At 61.9% G+C, this 16,636-nt stretch overlaps 2 protein-coding genes across 6 annotated transcripts in view; one reads left to right on the top strand and one right to left on the bottom strand.

The window, feature by feature from the left end:
* The window catches only part of DCAF8 (DDB1 and CUL4 associated factor 8), a 41,257-nt gene extending 36,479 nt beyond the window's left edge, over window positions 1-4,778 (top strand). For all 4 annotated transcript variants that reach the window (XM_044266678.1, XM_044266677.1, XM_044266676.1 and 1 more), the window contains 3 exons: window positions 1,639-1,758; window positions 2,164-2,280; window positions 2,878-4,778. In XM_044266678.1, coding sequence (XP_044122613.1) covers window positions 1,639-1,758; window positions 2,164-2,280; window positions 2,878-2,994 — 354 coding nt within the window. In that variant the 3' untranslated portion in view covers window positions 2,995-4,778. The remainder of the gene's footprint in view (window positions 1-1,638; window positions 1,759-2,163; window positions 2,281-2,877) is intronic.
* Window positions 4,779-5,853: 1,075 nt separating this feature from the next.
* On the bottom strand, window positions 5,854-14,260 carry PEA15 (proliferation and apoptosis adaptor protein 15). 2 transcript variants are annotated; one of them, XM_044266674.1, is made up of 4 exons: window positions 14,168-14,260; window positions 8,503-8,676; window positions 7,257-7,412; window positions 5,854-7,106 (listed from the first exon to the last, which is right to left on the bottom strand). In XM_044266674.1, the coding sequence occupies exons 2-4, from the start codon at window positions 8,672-8,674 to the stop codon at window positions 7,042-7,044; spliced, it is 393 nt and encodes a 130-aa protein (XP_044122609.1). In that variant the 5' UTR covers window positions 8,675-8,676; window positions 14,168-14,260; the 3' UTR covers window positions 5,854-7,041. The 2 variants fall into 2 exon arrangements, with proteins under 2 accessions (XP_044122609.1, XP_044122610.1); XM_044266675.1 differs by lacking the exon at window positions 14,168-14,260 and adding an exon at window positions 9,677-9,808.
* Window positions 14,261-16,636: the final 2,376 nt, after the last annotated feature.

Below are 16,636 nucleotides of genomic sequence, written 5' to 3'. Positions count from 1 at the left end.
GCCAAGGTACTGTGTGCTCCTTGTCTGCCTCTCGCCCTTGGCTCTGCCCTCCGTTTTGCCCTCAGCCTTAAGTCCCAGGGAATTTCTCCTCTGTGCGTTCTGAGTTTACTGACCCGCTCAAGCAGAGGTTAGGTCAGAATAGAGCGGAGCAGAGGCTTATCAGGAGGGGGATGGAGGAGCTCAGGTTGGCGTGTGTGAGTGGTCACGGATCTTTTGACCATATTCTCAGGCAGTGGCGCCCGGTCTAGTGCCTCCTCGTGCTGCACAGGCCAGAAGCTCTTCCCCACTGCCCAAGAGAGCCCCCACACAAACTGGGGATCCCCATGGGGAATGAGAGAAGGAGAAGAGAAGTAGGATTTCTGCTTTATTCTTAGGCTCAGGCTTTAGCTTCAGTTTTTTTCTGGATCATTTTTATTTACTTGTCAAATGGAAGAACGAAGAAGGTTGGAAGTCTGGGTCAGTTTTATTTCCGGTACTGGCTCCTGTTTCCCCTCAGCTGCTCCCCCTGCGTGTGCAGGCCAGGAGGAGGCTGGTCCAGAGAGAAGTGGAAGATAAAGGAGGCTTTTTGCCAGGGGTTGTTTTCTTGGCCTACAGGGCAGCTGCGGGGCGGGATGGGATGGGATGGGATGGGGGCGGGTGAGGAGCGGCTGGGACCACACCCTCTTCCTTCTCGGGCCTTTCCTGTCTCTCCCTCATCTGACTCAAAGCCCGAAAATGCTTTGGCAGCTCGACCTGGGACCAGCTCTACCAGTGGCCTTGGGAGCTGCCTGCCTTGCCCTGTCCCACCCCGCCCCACCCTGCCCTGCCGCTTGGAAGGTGATGTTTCCCAATCAGACAGCAGGGGGCATGGGTGCCTCCAGACCGAAGGAGGCTGCCTGAGCCAGAAGCCGGCCCATCTGTGGGAGAACATCTCCCCTGCTTCGTGACGGTACCCAGAGGTGGCTGATGCGCACACCAGGGCTGTGGGAAGCTCTCTTCCTGCATTGTGCCACGCTTGAGCTGAGCCTGTCGGGCTTTCGGGGCGGACAGCGGGGTGCTGAGCCCCGGGGCGCGCAGGGTTCTCAAGCCTACTTGAGCCTCCCCTACCTCCTCGCTCGTGCGGGCTGCCTCTTCGCAGCCTGCACCTCCCTCCAGTTCAAGTCCACAGCGCCAAGTGAATGTAATCGTCCCTGGACTGTCTTCCGGGCGTTCAGTGACAGCTGTTGTTTTCTTCATTTTTAAAAAATTTGCCATTTCGTGAAAGCCTCTGAGAGGCTCCCCACCCCCACCCCCTGCCCCCCATCTTTGGGCAAGTCGGAGCTGTGGAATCCGGAGTGGATGAGGTCATCTGGACCTCACTGCCTTTTCGTGAAGCAAGCAGTGAGCTTGACCAGTCACCCGCCCACCCCTGGGGCTGTGTCTAGGGTGAGGCCACCCCTGCCTCTGCTTAGGGAATGAGAGAGAGGCCTGGTCTTATACCCGGTCTGTGTCCAGTGTCTCCTTCATCCCCAGGGCCCTGGGCCCATGCTCATGACGGTCGGGCCTGCCTTCCCAGCTCTGCCCCAGCTCTGGTTGAGGAATATGTTTGGCTCAAGGTGAGTGGTGTTTTTTAAGCCCGTTCCCATCCCGCCTGAGCCTGTGCTTTCCTTTCCCGGCCAGGTGAACTGTCTCGAGCCCCATCCTCACCTGCCTGTGCTGGCAACCAGTGGCCTTGACCACGATGTCAAGATCTGGGCACCCACAGCTGAAACTTCCACCGAGCTGACAGGGCTGAAGGACGTGAGTAGCTGACCGTGGACGTGCACGTTCCGCGCTGCGTCCTGGCGGGTGTGGGGAGGGGTAGCCGCTGGCTGCCCGCCCTTCAGAGGCCCCGGCCGCACACCGCCCCTGGCCGGCCGCAGTGGGCGCTCGGGGAGTGGCCCCAGCGCGGGGTTCCAGGGCAGCTGCGGAGTGCCTGTCGTGCCGCTGGGCCGGGGGTCGGGCGTCCGGAGGAAGAATCGTTCTAGTTCAGGGCTTCCCAGCCTCCCGAGTAGGTGAGCCCGGTCCCTCCTTTCCCGATGTGGTCTCGCTCCCCTGCAGCAGCACAGTTTGTCGGGGAGGTTTTCCCGGGGATGGAGGGCCAGCCCGGGTGGCCCAGGGCCCCTGTCCATGGCCGCCCCGCCCCCGCCCCCCGTTGGGTTCCAGGTGATAAAGAAGAACAAGCGGGAGCGGGACGAAGACAGCTTGCACCACACCGACCTGTTCGACAGCCACATGCTCTGGTTCCTCATGCACCACCTGAGACAGAGACGCCACCACCGGGTAAGCAGCCACGGCAGGCGAGCTCCAAGGGCAGTGACTCTTTCCAGGGTAAAACAGTTCAGGGCACACTTACTCGCTACTTTAAAAAGAGATCGGTGGTTGGGTTGGGTGTCCGAGCCGTGGTCGTCCGGCCCCACCGGAGCCCTGCTGTGGCCAGGCAGAACGGGCGGTGTCTGCTCTCTGTTCGCCGTCGCCACACACACAGTGCTGTCCTCGGGAGGCGGGAGCGTGCCGGCGGAGTTGAGAAGAAATAAGTGTCAGGGGCACCGTCTTTTCATCCTTATGCCCGAGAGGCCAGCGGCAGGGGTTAGCAGACTCTGGCAGTTGGCATGCTGCCTGTTTTTTGCAATAAAGTTTTATTGGAACACAGCCATCCCATTCATTCCTGTTGTCTGCTGCCGCTTCCCTGCAGCAACAGCCGCGCCGCGCCGCGCGTAGTCGCAGCAGGGTTGTGGCCCGTGACTCTCGTAGCTCTTATCTGCCCTTGAGGAAGAATTCTGCTGACCCCTGGCCTGGAGCGTCCGGAAGAGAGTCAAGACCTAACAGGCTTGTCCTCGTTCCAGGGCAGTTACTGACAGAGCCTTTCCCTTCCTACAGCGCTGGCGAGAGCCCGGGGTTGGGGCCCCAGACGCCGACTCCGAGGAGTCTCCCAGCTCCTCAGACACATCGGACGAGGACGAGGGCCCCGACCGTGTGCAGTGCATGCCGTCCTGAGGCCTCGTCGCCAGGAGGGGCGGGCGGGGCCTGCTGGCCCGATCCTGCCTGGACAGCCCTTTCTTGTGCCAGGCCCTTCCATTCAGCAGACACGCACTTTGGACTTTTTGCTTTAGATAAAAAAGAAAGACATCCCAGGAGAAAGACCGGAGGGGGAGCGAACCCGCGGAGTAGCTAAGAGCGGGAGCCACACCCGGGATGGGCTCCGTGGAGAGGTGCACAGGGCTCAGCAGAAAGGGCCTCTCCCCAAAGCCTTGTTTTTTGGGAGGGGGGAGCCTATTTTGTTAACTGGTTTGGGGTAGGGAATGGGGTTTCCTTTTCTTTAATCTCCCTTGTTTCTTGGGTGGGGGGCGGGGATGACCGGCTGTTCAGTACCCATGGGCCAGAGTGGGGGTGGGAGGAGTGCCCCTCTCTCTCTGGTTTAGGTTTTTGGCCTTTTTCTTCTTTATTTTTTAAAAGTCTGTGACAGTTGCATTTTTCCCCCCCAACCAACCCCAACCCAGGATCTTGTTTTTTCTGGGGAGTCCTTAGAGCCCCTAACCGCCCCACACTCTTCACTTACCTTCCCACCCGTTCACCCTCTGTACTTCCCACAGTGTTTCACACTTGATGATGTGTCGTTCACGCTCTTAATCCCGTCACCCCTAACTAGTCTGGTGAGGGGGGCTGGGGGGAGCGGGAGGAGGGGCGGAAGTGGAGGAAGGATAGAAGGACGTGTTACCTCTTCTGTTACTTTTAAAACAAAGTTGTTTGGTGGCAGCAATCTCTTTGCCCTGTCACTGTTAGAGGCCTAATTTTATATCTATAAATATATTAAAAAGCAAGTCAAACTTGGATGTATCACGTTAAAATTATTGTCGGTTTAAATACCTACATATTCTGACCGCAATAAAGGGACTGAAAAGAGCGCGGAAGTCACGATGTCGCGGTCGCACTGGGTCAGCCCACCCTGTGTGTGTGGCCAGTGGAGATCGGGGCGAACCCCTTAGGTTCTTGGAGGCTCCAGAATGGAAGGCGTCTCAATTTGGCCCGTCCTTGCCTCCTGCCACGGTTTTGGGGTTGGGAAAACAGTTAATTCCTTTCCGTTCTTTGCCTCAGCTCGCCTACCTCTCCTCCTGTCCTGTGGGGTCCCCAGGATGGCTCTCCCAACCAGAGGCTGGCTCGTCTTTAAAACTTGACTGAACTCGGGCTTCGGAAAGGGGGCCGCCGCTGCAGACTGTCCTACCGTATGTGACAGAGGACATGTTCACGCTAGTGTCAGCGGCTTCGCTCTTGAAGCCGCCCCCCTCCCCCTAGCAGCTCCCTTCCTAGGGGAAGAGCGTAGTCGCCAGAGCCCTCCTGGGCTGGCCTTTACAGCCTGTCCACCTCTTGAGACCTTGCGGCCGAGGGACACGTTGAGGGTGCAGGCGGCTGGGGCTCGGACACGTGTCTCGTCGCCGGTCACGGCCGTGGAAGTCGCAGGTGCGCTCCGGCCTGTTGCTTGTGCTGCCGTCTCCTTGCGCCCGTCCCGGAGCTCTGCACCCCGGGCGCTGCGCTTCTAGAAGCGGCCGGGAAGGAAGGGAACAGCGCAAGGATGGAGTCCCAGACACTCCTTCCTCCTGGCCCGTTTCTTAGCAACTGTCAGACCAGCTGTGAGTGCTGCACTTCCGCCCTGAGGTAGGCGGCGTGTGGCCACAGTGGTCTGCGTTCCCACGGCTGCTGGGGGGCTGGAGTGGCCTGAAAACCACGCACTCTGGAATTTGTTGTGTATTTTCTCTCAGTAAAGCTTTTTTTTTTCTTTCTGACCACTGTTGTGTGTGTGATGCGTGGCCCATTCGCTCACGGTGGGCTAGTTCTGTTCCGTCCAGTGTAGGTGCCTGGCCCTGTCCTTACTGCAGGTGGAGGCGGCTTGGTCTGTGACGGCCACGTTTCCGGGCTGGGCCTCCAGCTGGAGCCGCTGTCCGTGGACCAGGCCCCAGAGCTCGGGGCTGCTTAGGGGGCGGGGAGCGGGAGGGTGGCACTCGGTGTTTTCCCGGCCGCTGTTCGAGGCCGCAGGGAGGGACTTGGGGTATTATTTCCCCTCCCTTCCCAGCCAAAGGCTCCTTCACAGAAACTCTAGAATTCAGTCGGATGCGGTACAGTCAATCACCTTTATTCCAGGGTTAGAAGGCCGTGCACACTGCAGACAGAGGAGCGCAGGATAGGGACGACCTCGCAGCCATACGGGGGTGGGAGGGCAGGTTAGTCTTTTTAGATGATTTCTGCCTTACAGAGGTATTCCTAGACTCTGCTGAAGACGGCCCTGTCTCCCTTCTCCCATCTCGCCCTCTCCGCTCTTCAGAGAAGGCTCCCATCCCTTCCTTCTCTCTCTCTTTCTCTCTCACACACACACACTCACATCACAGAATCCTGACCGGAAGGACGATTCACGCTCAGTCCCCCTCCTCCCAATTCTACAAGTATCTCTCTGGCCTGGAGGGAGACGCAGACAGGGCTGGGCAGGCATGGGGGGTCCTTTAAGGCAGAGCTGTGGAGTGCTCCAGGTGTGCGTGTTAAGGCAGGTGCCGCAGCAGTGGCCAGAGGGGACGGTGGGGCTGGGCCAGGCCGGGAGCAGAAGCCGCGCTCCCGCCAGCCCGGCTTCCTCCCTCTCCCAGCAGCCAGTCTTCCTGTCCCACGTCAGTTTTGCTCCCACATCTTAACAAGCTCTGAACTTCAACTTTGTCTAAAGTCTCTTGAGATGGCGTGTGAATTTAAGTTTAAAAAAAAAAAAGTTTTTTCGTTTTGCCTATGTAGCAACGCGACGGGCCCTCCCTTGGCTGTGGTGGTCCGCTCCCAGCCCCGCCCTGGCCTCAACAAGAAGTTAATGCTGGACACCACGAGCAAGGGCAGACATGGCAGTGCGGGTTTAATATACATATATGTAGATATATATGTACACACAGTTAGCACGGTCAGGGTGGGGAGAGCGTCTTGGCACAGGAAGGGGGCTGGGGTCTAGCGATTTGGCTAGGAGGCATTCACGAGCCCAACACGCCAGGGTATCGAGGGAGACGGGCTAGCAAGTCCCCTCCTGGACTGGACTGGGGGGTTCAGTCCAAAGGGAAAGGCTATAATTAGCTTCTTCCTGTCTTTCCTGCTGGGGGTGTTCCAGACCCCAAAGAAGGAAGGTCACCTGTGGTGACCACGCAGGGACCCTGTGGGTGGGGCAGGGTGGGAGTGAAGACCTAAGGAGCTCATTCCTCAACCTCCCCAGGTTTGGAGTCTGTGTGTGCAACAGTCTGAGCAGGAATAAAGGAGTGCGAAGAGGGCCCCCTCGCCCACACCCCCGGCGCCTGGTGCGGTGGGGCCTGCTCCCAGCGTGGGCTCTTGGGGGTGCGGGGAGTAACTAGTGCTGGCTGCTCCGTGGAGTCCGTACTTCGGGGACACGGAAGGGTCCTGTGGTCCTCTCACTAGATCCCTCACTAGATCCCTGGCTCATACCCATCCTAGGCCCACAGGAGGGGAGGAGAAAGGGACCTGCTGGGGTCCAGGCCCTCCAACCTAAGGAACATCTAGGAAAGATCCCTCCGCCAGTCCAGCACAGGGTACAGACGCGGAACTCTGGCTTTTCTCTGCCCCTCCCAGGTGGCGGCTGGGTGACCGCCTTCCCTCCCACTGCTTGTCACTAGACGCACCCACCTCGCCCCACGCTTTACCGCCAGCTCGGCTCCGCGGCGTAGGAAGATACAGGTCCTTTCTGCTCCCACACTTCAGCCATAGAGGAAAGGGCAGTAGGAGGAATGTGCCCATTTCTATTTGCATAGAAATAGCCCCCACGTCCCCCTGAAGTGGGGAAACGAAGCCCCCCCCCAGCCCGACCCCCACCCCCTCACGAGGAGGAGGAACTAGATGAGCTAGACATAGAGACAGACAGAGCGTGCGCACACGCACACACACGCGCACAGTAAGGGGGTTAGGACCAGGTTAGTAAGTGGGTAGACTGGGGGGTGGCCCTTGCCCCTCCCCTGGAGGCTGGGGGAAGGGAGTGGTCCGCTGGAGGTCCAACCTTCCTCCTCTCCTCCCCCTCGCTCAGGCTTTCTTCGGTGGCGGAGCCAGTTTGATGATCTCTTCCTCGGAGGGCTGCCGGATAATGTCTGGGGGGCAAGAAGGGATGTGTCCGGGGACAGAAGGCGTGGGAGACAGCAGGCGAGCCCCCGACGTCCGCTCCCATCTGCCCCAAATCCAGCGCCCCAGGGTCACCCAGGGGAGCGGGCAGAGGTGCATGTTAAAGGCGCGGCTCCTACCTTTGTACTTCTTGGCACTGGGGATACGGGTCAGCTTGGTGTCCAGCTCCTCCTCCTCCGAGATCTTCAGAACACGGGTTCTGTAGTCCACCACCATGGTGAGCAGGTCGGGGCGGCGGGAGATCTCAAAGATGTGCTCGATGTAGGAGAGGTTGTCTGGAGGGAGGCGGGAGACAGGGTCAGCCAGGCTGAAGAGGCCGGCTTCCCCTGCCTGACCGCACCGGGCTTCTGGAACCACGGCGGAGGTGCTCACATTGGTTATTGCAAGGGGCAGCGCGAGAAGAGGACAAGCTACTGAGCAGGACCAGGACCAGAAAGCCAAGGCCCCAACGATACAGAGGACTGTGCAGGAGAGCAGAGGGTTGGCCAGTGAGGTTTCAAAGGGAACCAGGCTGAAGAGGTCCCACGTTGTGGGGAGGGAGAAGAGAAAAATGAGTCGGCCTACCTCATACCCTCCACCCAGCCGGTCGCCCACCCGGGCCCCCTCCCGCTCTTCCTCCAAGTCGGAGTCAGAGAAACTTCCTGCTAGCACATGTGGGACCTGGGGCAGTCTCTCGACAAAGCCCCCGCGTGGCCAGAAGGACACTGTCCGTGGCTGGGCCGCTTCTAGGAGACTGGGGACGCCCTCAGTCCCTCCCACCCCCCCCACTCCCCTCGACTGCTGCAGGTGCCTCCTCCCAGGGCCGGGTCCACCCCGGCCTCCCTGCCTGCTGGGCCCCCCACCCCACCCCCAAGGCCTCAGCTGGCTCACCCCGCCTACTCGAGGCCCTCCACGGCAGAGCCTTAACCAACCTTCCCAGCCACTTCAGAGCTCACTCAGGCCCCAGCCAAGCTAAGCAGGACCCCTTGATCTTCCAGACGCTCCAGACACTCCTGCCTGTGGGACTCGGTCCTTTGCCAGGTGGCCCTCCTCTGGACCCTGCCTTTGAAACCACTCGCCTTCGTACGCCAGCTCCCCGCCCCCAGAGCAGCGGCCTCTGCAAATGTTAGAGCTCGCGGTTTCAACTTTTACCACTTTTAACTTGTATTTTACTGTTCTGTGACCTGATGCTCTGTACCACGTGACTCATCATAACACAGTAGTATCTGAGTGCCACGCGGCTTACCCACGCGCCCTGCGAGGGCCAGGAGGGCCGCTGCCCCCGAGCCTCCGCGCTCAGCCTCTCCCCGCCTGTCCGAGCGCGGCGCGCTTCTCTTCGCCCCAGGGGCCGAGCCCAAGAGGCTGGGGACCCCCCGCCCCACCCACCTTTGTCCAGCTTGTTGTGGCTCTCCAGGAAGCTGAACCAGGCACTGCCTGTGGTGATCTCCTCGCTCTTCTCGCTGGGGATGTCCTCCTTGCAAGCCGACTTGAGCTGCTCCAGGTCTTCGAGGGTGATGTTGTTGGTCAGGTCCTGCAGGAGGGTCCCGTACTCGGCCATGGCTGGGGTTGGGAGGAACAAAGGCAGAGGCCGCTGAGCTGGAGGTGCCGGTAAGGTTTACTCGCTGGTCCCTCCCACTAGCATCCCCGCTCTGTGGGGGGGCCGGGGAGGGTAAGGCGGGTGTCAGGGAGGCTGGGGAGGGCTGGGCTGGAGGGGAAAAAGGCCTCAGGGTGGTGGCAGTGGACAGGAAGAAACAGAGAAGCTAGGGTCCAGGCTACAGCCTAGAGTGTCAAGTCACACCTCCTTCCCCCCATCTTTTTTCCTCATTACCCCCCCAACAGTAACCCTGGCAACAGCTCCCCTGACTGAGGAGGCGGTTACCACAGCAACCCGCTCCAGACTTTCTCACCCGCTGCCTCCAAGGCCCCCCCAGAATCGCCCCACCCACCTGCAACCCCTCCCCCTGTCAAAAAAAAAAAAAAAAAAGGAAAAGAGAAAACACTCCAAAACAGCCGTCAGGGAGAGACTGGCTGGCTGTGGCAGTGAGAAGCTCAGAAGGGGCAGGAGGGGGTTGGATGGCTGGAGCTCATGTGTTCTGGCTTCCATTCTTCCCCAGAAGCAAAGGGGACCCTCACTCTCAGCCCCCCACCACCTCGCTAATGACTCATTCTGGACAGCTGCCTAGGTGCTTGCTCTAATGGTCCCCTGGCCCCTCCACGGCCCCCTGCATTCAGTCCTTGGGGCTCGGGTGGGCGGGGAGGGGCGGCAATGAGCTCCCCCCGCCAGCCTTCGGGCAGCCCGGTTTCTCCCTTGACCGCAGCCGGGCCTCCACGCAGCCCCTCTCCCAGCCTTTGTGCTGTGCCCACAGCCCCCGCGCCCGAGAATACCAAGCGGCCGGCTCTGGCCCCCTGCCCAGTTCCCAGGCTGGCTGGGTGGCAGGGGAAGGGGTTTAGCGGCAGCGCTGGGCAGGAAAGGGGCTGCTGCTCCTGCTGCGTCACTGGGGGGGGGAGCTCCCACAGGGGGCCGGGCACGGCTGGGTCTCAGGGCCTTGAGCCCACATACCTGTCGCGTGGAGATCTCCAGGTGGGAAGGGAGAGAACACGTAAGGCCCTCCTGGCACTCACTAGGTAGAAAGTGTGTTTAAGACAGGAAGAAGGGGCGCCTAGGTAGCTCAGTGGGTTAAGCCGCTGCCTTCGGCTCAGGTCATGATCTCAGGGTCCTGGGATCGAGTCCCACATCGAGTTCTCTGCTCGGCAGGGAGCCTTCTTCCCTCTCTCTCTCTCTCTGCCTGCCTCTCTGTCTACTTGTGATCTCTCTCTGTCAAATAAATAAATAAAATCTTTAAAAAAAAAAAAAGACAGGAAGAAGGAAGGTCAACCTTAGAATGAACCTTCTGGATGGGATAAAGCGTGAACTTCACCCACAACAAGGAAATATTTCTTTTATAATCAGAAAAGTAAAACATTTTACAAAGTAAGTTACAGCATAAACACTGTGGCTAGACCAAGGGCTGGGGCTAGGAGCCAGAAGACCTTGTACTGGACTGAGACTGCCCCCAAACCTCCCCAGCAGCGGGCTGGGCATGCAGCAGAGCGCAGGCGGCATCTGGCCTGGGTGCAGAGAAACTGAGGCAGAGAGGCACGGCATCGGGAGAGGCGCGGACCCAAAAGTCCCCGTTCCCAGCCCCCTACTTGGGCCAGAACAAACACGCCTGCCTCCCTCCGTGGCAGGCGCGGTGACACGCACACAATGAGGCAGGCAGCAGGGCCAGCAGGACCCCCTCGAGAAGCAGGCACTCCCAGGCACGCTCACTTGCACACCCAGGTGCAAGCAGACAGAAGGGCCCAGCAGTGGCCCTGCCAGGCTCCGCCGGAACAATGCTCTCCGGACTGTCAGCACCAGGAACCGTCTCCGCCTTGAAATCTAGGTCAGAGCAGCCGGCTCCGGAGCCCAGCCCCCACCCCACTGATAATCCCTGGCCAGGAAAGGGGGAGGTGAAGGGGAAGGTGTCCAGGCACGAGGAACTAATGGGGGGGTGGGGAGAGCTTAAAAGGAAGAGGGAGCAGGGGGCCCCCAAGAACACTCTGCCCCCGGGAAGAGACCCTGGGAGCAAACCCTCAGCTGGAAAATGGGGCAGCATTAGGGTCAGCCTGTCCTGTTTTCACGTGGAAGAGGAGACTGTAACTAGATCCTGGGGAAGGAAAGTGTGTGCGTGTGCGTGTGCGTGTATCTCCTGGAAGGAGTTAAGGTTTAGGGCTCTGGAGCGAAAACACAGACTTCCAGGGGAGGTGGTGGGGAGGGACTAATGTGTGAGTGAACCACCCACATCGGCTGGGGGGCGGTGGGCAGGCGCTTTCGAAGAGCGCGAGGCAGACACAGTGAGACCCCCAGGAGAACGGGGGTGGGGAGGCCGAGTGGCGAGCCAGGCCCGCGCGGCTGCTGCCCCCCCCCCCCGGCGTGGGCACGGGTGCGTGGAGGCGGCAGCGGCGGGCATCTGTGCGGGCGTGTGCACGCTCTGGCATGGGTGTTACTGTGCCAGCACTGGCCGTGCGGCGGTGCAAGTACGTGCTCTGTGTGTGTGTGTGTGTGAGAGAGAGAAAGTGAGAGCGTGTGCAAGGTCTGTAATCACAGGCTCCCGTCCAGAGAAAAGGGGAAGGGGGAGGAGACCCTGCAAACTGGAGGGAGGCTGGGGCTGGGAAAGGGAAGGAGGCGGCAATGAGATCCTGGGGGGAGGGCGCGGGACTCAGCGGTTGCCACGGCAACCGCAGTTCTGGGGGCCCAGCCCCCCACCGGTCAGGACAATGACACCGCTGCATGGGAGGGGCGTGGGGAGCGAGTGAGTAAGAAGGGACAGAGCAGGGGAGTGGGGCCCCCTGAGGAAGGGGGGGAAAGGCAGCCTGGGTGTGGCTGCAGGGGCAAGGCCAGTCCCTTGGGGGAGTTTTGGGGGTACAAGGAAGTGGCTCTCTGGTCTCACTGACCTGTCATCGCCCCTGGAGTGGTGTGGCTGTGGCGGAGCTGGGCCCTGTCACCCTCCCTGGCCCTGTCCTCCCGGAGATTCAGAATTCCTCGGGGCCTATGTGAAGTCTCCTCCCTCCTCGCCCAGAAAAGTCTTCCTGATTGCTGGAGCAGAGCAAGGCGGCCTGGGGAACACCAGGCAGCCTGGGCGGAGGCCATTCTTGGGACAGGATACCAGGGCAGGAACCGGGACCGGAGCTGAGGCTGCCAGGAAGTCGGTCCCCTTCCCTCCCGGATCATTCTGTGCTCTGCTCGCGGCTTCCTCACACCTTCCTTCCTGCCTGCCTCCCTCTCCTTCCCAGCTGGCCCCAGGTGGAGCCCGGACAAAGGTGGGACCAGCCGAGGGTGCTGGGGGACAGGGGCAGGAGGTCAGAAGCTCACAGACTGGTCTCTGGGGGTGGGAGCTGGGCGCGGGACAGGCGGGTGGTCTGTCCTCTCCCCACCCCCAGCACCCTAGCCCAGTGGGACAGCCACCTGTGCAGAAGGAGGCCCCAGCATTGGCTTCAACTTGGAAGAAAGCCTGAGGATTAGGAGCCCTGGCACCCCTCCCTCCCTCCTCTCTGCTTGGGGCTACCTGGGCTACCTGCTGCGGAGGGGAGGGCCAGCCCACGCAGGTGCAGGGGTCATGCTGCCTGGTTCAGGGGTGGGCGGTGATCCAGGAGAGCCCGAAGAGTGGGTGGGGAGAGCACAGGGTGCCCATTTTAAAATCTACCTGGGCCCCCCCTGGTTCAAGCAGTCCTCTAGTTCGTCCCTAATTATTCCCTTAACAGCACACTCTGCTGGCTTCTTCCCTTAGCTTCCATTCAGCTTTTTTTTTGGGGGGGGGCAGGGAATGTTTTTATTCTGTAACAAAGGAAGGGGCTCTAAGACTCTGCCAGCCTGGGAGTGAGGGGAGGCAGGTACCTGGGCCTCAAAACGTTCAGCTCAGTCCAAGAAGCAAATGGGTGAGCCCGGGGCACAGAGACGGTGCTAAGCCTTCAGCCCTTAGCGTAAGAGGAGAGAGATGGATCCAAGGTGGGGGCTCAGGAGACCCCCCACACACACACACAGGGTCAGGCCGGTCGGGCCTGTGGGCTCACCACTGGGGGGGCTCCCCCTTCCCACCCCTCCCCCTCGTCCGCCTCCTCCCTGCAGCCTCTCCTCCTCCTTCCCCTTGGTGGGCTTCAGCTCATGTGGGGGGAAACCTGAATACGGAGGGCTTCTGGGGCCTGTGACTCAGTGTCCCCATCCGAACACTCAGGGCCACTGTCTGACTGGGAAGGAACTGGCTTCCTGGCTGTAAAGGGATCTTCACTTTGGTGGGGAGGGGCCGAGTCGGTGGGTCTGTAGGAAAGGGGAGTCTGGAGGTCTGTAGTGGCCGGAGGGTCTGTAGGAAAGGGGAGGGCCCTCTTCATGCATGACGGTCCACGCGCACGGGATGGACACAGGTGTCCGGGACGTGAGGAACTGGGCAACCAGGCCAGCGGCCAGCCTAGGGCATCCCTGGCAATTTCCCCAACGGAGTGTTTAGCCACAAAGGGAAGAGCAATTAAAGCTAATCGCTCTGACAGCCCAGGGGCCAGACTCATCGAGAAACAAAATCCCCGTATTCAGCATGTTTCCCGGCTCCCCGAGGTCTCACACCACGCTGCTTCCCCCCGCGCTCTGAGCCTGGGGAGCCCAGCCCCCAGCCCTCTTCCCACTGCTCTGGCCATCTCTGTGTCGCTTCCTCCCCTCCCGTCCCCGACTGCATCCCTGTCCCTCGCACACATTCCCCTCATTCTCTCCCTCCCCGACTTGGGCTCCATCCTCGGCTGACTCATACTCATTCTTTTTCTCCCTCTGCTTTTCTCCCACCCCCTCCTCCGTCCTTTGGCCACTCCGGGGCGCAGAAACCAGCCAGTCTAGGCTCTAAGTGGACCCAGCGAGAGGCCAGCGGCAGCCCCCGACCCTCCCCACCGCGCGCGCGGGCTCCCTGGCCCGGGATCCTGTCCCCTGTGCCGGAGCGAGCGAGCAGGGCTTCCTGCCCTGTCTCCCCTGTGTTGGCGAGCGGGGCCCCCAGAAGCGCAGGGCTGGGAGAATCTGCCCAGACAATCGGGGGGTCGGGGGCCCAGGGCCCCCACCCAGCTGTCCTGCGGACAGATGTTCCTCCTGGAGGCACATGGAGGCAGGGGGGGAGGGGACGCGTAGTGGGGGGACGGCTGTGATTTGCTGCGGGCGACGCGGTGTGTGTAAGAATCACATGGGCGTGTGTCACCGTGTGTGCTGGCGTGTCTCTCGTAGGTGTGTGTGTCCCTGTCAGCTCCGACGCGGGGCGTATGGAATTAACGGAGCTTCCACGTCGGCCCCCCGCCCCCCAGCGCCCGGGCCCCGGCCCCGGGTCCGCCGATCCCCGCGCCGGCGGGGGGTGGGGGGGGCTGGCCGCGCGGGAAGCGGGCTCCCGCCGAGGCCCCGGGCCCGGCCACGCACCCCGGCCCGCGGACGCCCCCCGACCCCGGCTCGCCGCCCCGCCGCCGCCCGGCCCCGAGCCCGCCGCCCCCCACCCGGCCCGCCTCTCACCGCCTCGGGCTGAGCGCTCAGGGCGCGGCTCTCCGGCGTCCCGGGTCCTGGGGCAGCGTCCGGAGCCTCCGCCTCGGCTCCCGCCGCTCCTGCCGCCGCCGCCGCCGCTTCCGCCCGCCGAGCCCGAGCCCGAGCCCCGCGCGCGCCCCGCCCGGCCGGCCGGTGACGTCAGCGCCGGGGGCGGGGCGGGGGGCGGGGGTTCTGGAAGGCTCGCGGGTGGGCTGCCGGGGGCGCCGCCCGAGCCCCGGGACTGCGGGGCGCGGTTGCCGACATGGGGGGGCACGTCCTGCCCTGCGCCCCTCTGCGGACCGCGGCGCGGGGACCCCGGGGAGCGCCGAGCGGGCGTTTGGGCCTTTGGAGGGCCTTGGGCCTCGTCCTCCTAGCGGGCCGACTTGTGTTGGGGGAACCGCTTTCCTCCCCTTCGGGGTCGGGGGACCGGGGGCGAGGGCCCCAGGGACCGCTCCGACTTAGTCCACTTTGGAGGGCCGGGGTGGAGGCGAGGGTGCGGGCGGGAAGCAAAGTGGGGCCTCCTTGCCTTGACCTGGAGCCCAGATCTCGTCGGCTCTCTCTCCTTGGGGTGATGCCCCCTGTGTTCCTCTCACCTTTCCCGAATATACCGCCCTTCTGCCTTCCCCCCACCATGATGTAATTTTATTTTCTGGGGAGGAAAAGAGCAGCAGTGAGCTCAGCATGCAAATATAGACAGCTCGCAAAGCCACACTTAGCTCCGGCTCCGCGCTGCCTCTCTGCCCAGGCCCCGCACGGCGGCTCTCACTTCCTCTCCACCCCAGGGACTTTCCTCCCCCAGATTCTCAGCCAGACTGAAAGAGGGAAGGAAGAAGTGGGGAAGCATCTGTCCGCACCCCCTGTCCCACCCGAGGGTCCTTGCTTCCACTCGGGCAGAGTCTGGCCCTAGAAAGAGGTCCGAGCCCCATCCTACGCCACGGCCAGGACCGCCCTGGCCTCCCCTCAGTTCTGGCCCAGTAGACGCCCTGTCAGGAAGCCTCAGGTGAGCCCCTCCTTTCTTGGTCTACACTGCGCCCAAAGACACTCAGGCTCCTGCTGCTTCTCCGTGCTCTTCAGCGACTCTCCCCGTCACCACCCTCTGGGAGCAAGACCACCTCGTCCTCTGCTTACGTCTGTCTCATGTCACTGGCCCTTTGGTGAGACCCAGAGAAACGGAAGGACTTCTGGACAGAGACAGGGTCAGGGGACCGGGGCTTCGCACTGGCCCCACCCCTTTCTCGTGCTGGGTCTACCTCGGACTCTCAGTGTCCCCCCAGTGACACGGAGATGCTGACGTCCACCTGGCATGGTTCTCCTGAGACTTGGAAATCCTAAGTGTGTAAGGACTGGCACAGGTGGGCGCTGGAAACCTAGGGTGACTGCTACATCTGGGGCCTTCTGCTGACCGACGCTGGACGGTCAGCCCCCCGTTAGCCCTGTGTTAGTTGGGTGAACACACGGTTTCTGCTCAACACGCTTCTGCCTCCTCTGGGAGCACTTCCTGCGTTTGTCTCTGAAGGGTGACCCATGTGTCACCTCAGGTTTCCTTCGGCACCTAGGCAGCCCAGCCGCGGCTACCCCGGCCCCATGACCGCTGTCCTTGGCTCCCCCACACCACGTCATCTGACCCCCTGACACGTACCCCGGCCTGGGCGGTGCTGGTGTAGGTCCTTCTTGCCAGGAGCCGTGGCAGCCCGGGTCTGGGGTGGGGATGGGAGCCCTGGAACGCAGAACTCGCTCTCCTCTTCATCCCTCGGCCACCGCTCAGGGCCATGCTCTCCCAACCTCTGAAGGGCTCCGACTGTGAGCGCCGCCCCCCCACCTGCTGTCTCCATCCTCCCCTCCCTCTGTCCATCCGGCTCATCACTGCCACATTTAAGTTGTGTCCTTCCTCACAGCCCCCGGGTTTAAAGTCAAACTTCTTTGCATCCCGTGATGCCCCCCCGTTCTCATGGCTGCCCCGTGAGGTTCTCTTCTTTCCCCTCCCGTCTCTTCTGCACCCCCCCGTGGGACACCCACATTCTGCCCATGCTTTTGATGCTCTCCACTGACAGGAATGTCCCTTCCCTGTCTCCTTCGCCCTGTCAAACCCCATGGTTCACTGAAGGCCTAGAAAGTGCTCCTTCCCGAAGCCGTCAGAGCCGGCTGGGGCCTCTCTGTCCCGACCCTGTGTGTTCCTTCGTTCCTTCTGTCAACAGACATTTGCTGGCAGCTCGCCTCTTGTGTGCCAGGCCCTGGGGGGCACAGAGGAGAAGCCTGGCCTCCTGCCTTCGAGCACCCCCGCCCCCACCCCGCAGTCTGGTGGGGAAGAGGGACCTGTCCGGGGAGGGTGAGGGAGCACTGGACTGGAGGCGGAGAGAGCGGCCCGTGAGCCCGGAGGAGGGAACCGCAGCAGCCGCCTCTGAGAAGGCCTCCCCGAGAAGAGTTGTTTGGGTTCAGTCCTGCGGGTTCCAAGAAGGGCTT

This window comes from Neovison vison, chromosome 10 (assembly GCF_020171115.1).
Source record: "Neovison vison isolate M4711 chromosome 10, ASM_NN_V1, whole genome shotgun sequence".
Classification (NCBI taxonomy): domain Eukaryota; kingdom Metazoa; phylum Chordata; class Mammalia; order Carnivora; family Mustelidae; genus Neogale; species Neogale vison.
The sequence above is the reverse complement of the archived record's forward strand: the minus strand, read 5'-3'. Positions and strand labels throughout refer to the sequence as shown.

What these genes read in the sequence shown, in the direction of transcription:
- PEA15 (XM_044266674.1), bottom strand. Translation starts at nt 8,674, where the DNA reads ATGGCCGAGTACGGGACCCTCCTGCAGGACCTGACCAACAACATCACC. An exon ending in CCACAACAAGCTGGACAAAG is followed by an intron (nt 7,413 to 8,502) that starts GTGGGTGGGGCG and finishes GCCTCCCTCCAG; the next exon opens with ACAACCTCTCCTACATCGAG. An exon ending in CAGTGCCAAGAAGTACAAAG is followed by an intron (nt 7,107 to 7,256) that starts GTAGGAGCCGCG and finishes CTTGCCCCCCAG; the next exon opens with ACATTATCCGGCAGCCCTCC.